This window comes from Sturnira hondurensis, unplaced genomic scaffold (assembly GCF_014824575.4).
Source record: "Sturnira hondurensis isolate 20B ecotype Veracruz unplaced genomic scaffold, ASM1482457v3 Scaffold0011880, whole genome shotgun sequence".
NCBI lineage: Eukaryota > Metazoa > Chordata > Mammalia > Chiroptera > Phyllostomidae > Sturnira > Sturnira hondurensis.
The window spans coordinates 378,517-382,259 of record NW_028084511.1 but is presented as its reverse complement, the minus strand read 5'-3'; the positions used below and the strand labels follow the sequence as shown (position 1 = coordinate 382,259).

General features: G+C 42.1%; 1 protein-coding gene across 1 annotated transcript; it reads left to right on the top strand.

Annotated features, from left to right (window-relative positions):
• The first annotated feature begins 1,038 nt into the window (after window positions 1-1,038).
• On the top strand, window positions 1,039-1,998 carry LOC118996930 (olfactory receptor 5A2-like). The gene has a single exon (XM_037060593.1). It carries the CDS (start codon window positions 1,039-1,041, stop codon window positions 1,996-1,998), a length of 960 nt encoding a protein of 319 aa, XP_036916488.1.
• Window positions 1,999-3,743: the final 1,745 nt, after the last annotated feature.

Sequence of the window (3,743 nt, the reverse complement as noted above, 5' to 3'; positions counted from 1 at the left end):
CCTATTTTTTCTATTTATTTCTAAGTTTTAAAATTTTATTGACTTTACCGGGGTGACATTGGTTAACAGAATTATATAGGTTTCAGGTATACAGTTCTATAATACATCATCTGTATATTGTATTGTGTGTTCACCACCACAAGATCTCCTGCCTATTTTAAAATATTATTCTTAAGAATTTAATGAATCCTCTTCACTTTTTCTTGCTCAGGAAATACTGATTTCTGCTTGTTCTGGACCACCACGGCTGACTCAGTTTCAGTGAACTGTGGTGTTGTTTCTCTTCTCCCACGGAGGTATGCCCATAGCCCTTCTATCCCATGGTGGTGTTGATGGGCTTAGTCTAAATTTTGGTCTTTTCAATGCAGTGTGTTGTCATGTAATCAGGAAAAAAGTCTAGTTCTAAACATATATATATTTCTCTTAGTTTTACTACCTAAACTGGTGGGTTGTTTTCATTATGAGTTGAAATTCCTTTCTCAAAATGGAATATGCCAAATAATAGAGCTTTTTGTATTTAGCTCTTATTTTTAGATTCTCATGCTAAAGATATATTAACATAAGAAATTCACAGCTTTATTGCTAATCTGGGTTTATCTTCAAGTTAGCAAGTGTAAAAAGCCATAAGAAACCCAAGTCCAAAGGAACCTAGAGACTCCTCTGATTCAGCCCTTTCATTTTTCAGTTGAGAAATGAGGATCCAACATGTTGGAGTGACTTTTCCACTGTCCCTTGAAAGTTAGCAATGGAATGTGGATAAAACTCAGATTCCTGGCTCCCCATCACTCTCTACTCTATTAGACTGATTCTTCTCTGCTCCTCGGGATATATAATACAATGTACAGGTTTTAAATAGTCCCACGAGGTTATCACAGACCAATTTCCTCTGAGAAGACTTTGCCTAGCAGGTGGCTGGGACAACAGTTACTGTGTGTTACCTGTTCATATAATCTTCCAGGAAATATCCTCTCACATAGCGGCACACCAAATCCAACTGATCACAGAATTGCTTCTTTCCTTTGTGCAGGAAGCAGGTCTATGGCCGTAGGAAGGAATAACACAATTGTGACAAAGTTTATCCTCCTAGGATTTTCAGATCATCCTCAAGTGAGGATTTTCCTTTTTGTGTTATTTCTTGGGATTTACCTCCTGACTGTAACCTGGAACCTGAGCCTCATCGCGCTCATCAGGATAGATCCCCACCTCCACACGCCCATGTACTTCTTCCTCAGCCACCTGTCCTTCCTAGATCTCTGCTATGTGTCCTCCACAATTCCCAAGATGCTGTCTGACATCATCACAGAGCAGCAAACCATTTCCTTTGTTGGCTGTGCCACACAGTACTTCATTTTCTGTGGAATGGGGCTGACAGAATGCTTTCTTTTGGCAGCCATGGCGTATGACCGGTACGCTGCCATCTGCAACCCCCTGCTCTACACGGCCCTCGTATCCTACACGCTCTGTTTGAAGATGGTGGCAGGGGCCTATGTGGGTGGATTCCTTTGCTCTTTCATTGAGACATACTCTGTCTATCAGCATGATTTCTGTGGGCCCAACTTGATCAACCACTTCTTCTGTGACCTTCCCCCAGTCTTGGTTCTGTCATGCTCTGATACCTTCACCAGCCAGGTGCTGACCTTTGTTGTGGGCGTTGTTGCTGGAGTGGCGTCTGTCCTTGTGATCCTCATCTCTTATGGTAACATTGTTGCTGCTGTCCTGAAGACCAGTGCTGTCAAAGGCAGGACCAAGGCCTTCCGCACCTGTGCTTCTCACCTGACTGCTGTGACCCTCTTCTACGGTTCTGGTCTCTTCATGTACATGCGACCCAGTTCCAGCTACTCCCTAAACTGGGACAAGGTGGTGTCCATATTCTATGCTCTGGTGATTCCCATGGCCAACCCCCTCATCTACAGTCTTAGGAATAAGGAGATTAAAGATGCCGTAAGGAAAGCTGTGGAAAGGTATCGCATGCTCTCTCACAGGCATGCATTTTTGTGACCCTAATTTAATGATTACAATAACGTATGAGCTAGATCAGTCGCGCAGACTTTCAAGTGGTTTCGGACTAGTCGATCTGCCCAGTGATTTTTTTCTGGCCAGACTTTTTCCAGTATTCCCCTAACCAGTTTACTATTGAGTATTGGAAAACAACTTGGCCACTTTTGGTTTCTAGAACAAACCACATAGATCGAGATTATAAATATTCAGTTTAGCACACAACTTTACCATGGCAAAGACTGAACAACCTAAACACTAAAATAGAGTTTGTGTCTGTAGGAGGAAAACATCGAAAAAATGTTAGCCCAGCATTCAGGGTGGTGATTCTTGAGGTAAGATAGGGACACATAGCATGATAACCTGAGGAGGAAGACACTTTCTCTAAAACAGCTGCCTTCCCCTCTCACGAGGTTCTAGTTTGCTTCTCTCAGAGTGCATGAGCAGGTGGCTTCCCCAGGCTGAGAGCCATGGCAACCAGGAGTCCACTGACTCATAGGGTATAGTGCTGGCTTTTTAGCTGTATTAGCTGGACAGAGATGGAAAATTTCCGATTAAGGCCTTCATGACCAAACAAATAGGACAACCTCATGGCTAATTCAATCAACTCCACAAAAAGTGGTCTCTGTAATGATTTGAACAAAACCAGGGAATCATTTAAGTCCAAAGGAACAGCTGTCTAACAAGCGCTCAACAGTTTCCTGGGGAGCTAGAGAAGAGGAGCACACACCTTCACTTGGGGTGAAAGGTTCTGTTTCCATCAGTTTTGTGGTAAGTGCTAGAAGAGAACTTAGTGAAGGAATTTAAAAGAGTGACTTTTCTCAAAAGTTATGTGCCTTTCAACCCTCAGTAGAAATCTGAAATACATTTATTCAGCTGTGGCTTCTCTTAGGTACGTCGTAAATACGTGAGTAAGTAAGTGTCTGCCTGTAAGTCCTTGGGCAAGTTGTTTGGGGTTTGTGTGCCTTAGCTCTTCATCTGTAAGCTAGGAATAATATGGGCTTATTGGGAAGAATTAAATGAGTCAGTGTATGTAAATGCTTAGGATAGTGGTTTGGGTATACAGCCAATGCTAAAGAAGTGATATTATTATTATTATTATTTAATGATTCACCACCATGGAGCCAAAGAAATAGAAACCACTTCCTTCGTTTGGTAGAGAATATGACCTCTGTAATGGCCTTCATGCATTGGGAAATGAATGTGCAGACTATAGGAAAGAGTGATTAAGAGCTCGCTGTGCTCTCAAGTCATGGGACCTGTGATTACTCATCTCCTTGCTGCCATGTTGCAGATGCGTGAACCCATGTCAGCTACTTACAAGGGCTGTTTTCCTCACCTGTAAAGGGAGAGTAAATATTGTGTCTACTTCACAGAACTCATGCGATTAAATGAGAATATGCATGAAAAGGGCTTTAGCTTATTGTCTGGTATTAGTTAATTTTGTATGAATCAAGAGAAATCCAGGTTAATGTGCTAACGAGAGACAAATTAAGTAGCTTCGGACTGTCGACTCCAGTTGAGATGTAGTCGTCTCAGTAAAAAGCATACCTGTACTTCTCACCTGTGCTACTTCCTTTGCACATAGGAAGCAGTCCTTAGAGAAATAGAAAGAACTCAAGTTCAAAGGAAGTGGCCTCACATGGACATGCTACCGTTTTGCCAACTCTATTAGCTACCTGGCCACCTTGTTCTTTTTCTTACAGCCATTTTTTCTCTTTACTTGTCTTTATCCATACTCTAGTTCA

What these genes read in the sequence shown, in the direction of transcription:
- LOC118996930 (XM_037060593.1), top strand. Translation starts at nt 1,039, where the DNA reads ATGGCCGTAGGAAGGAATAACACAATTGTGACAAAGTTTATCCTCCTA.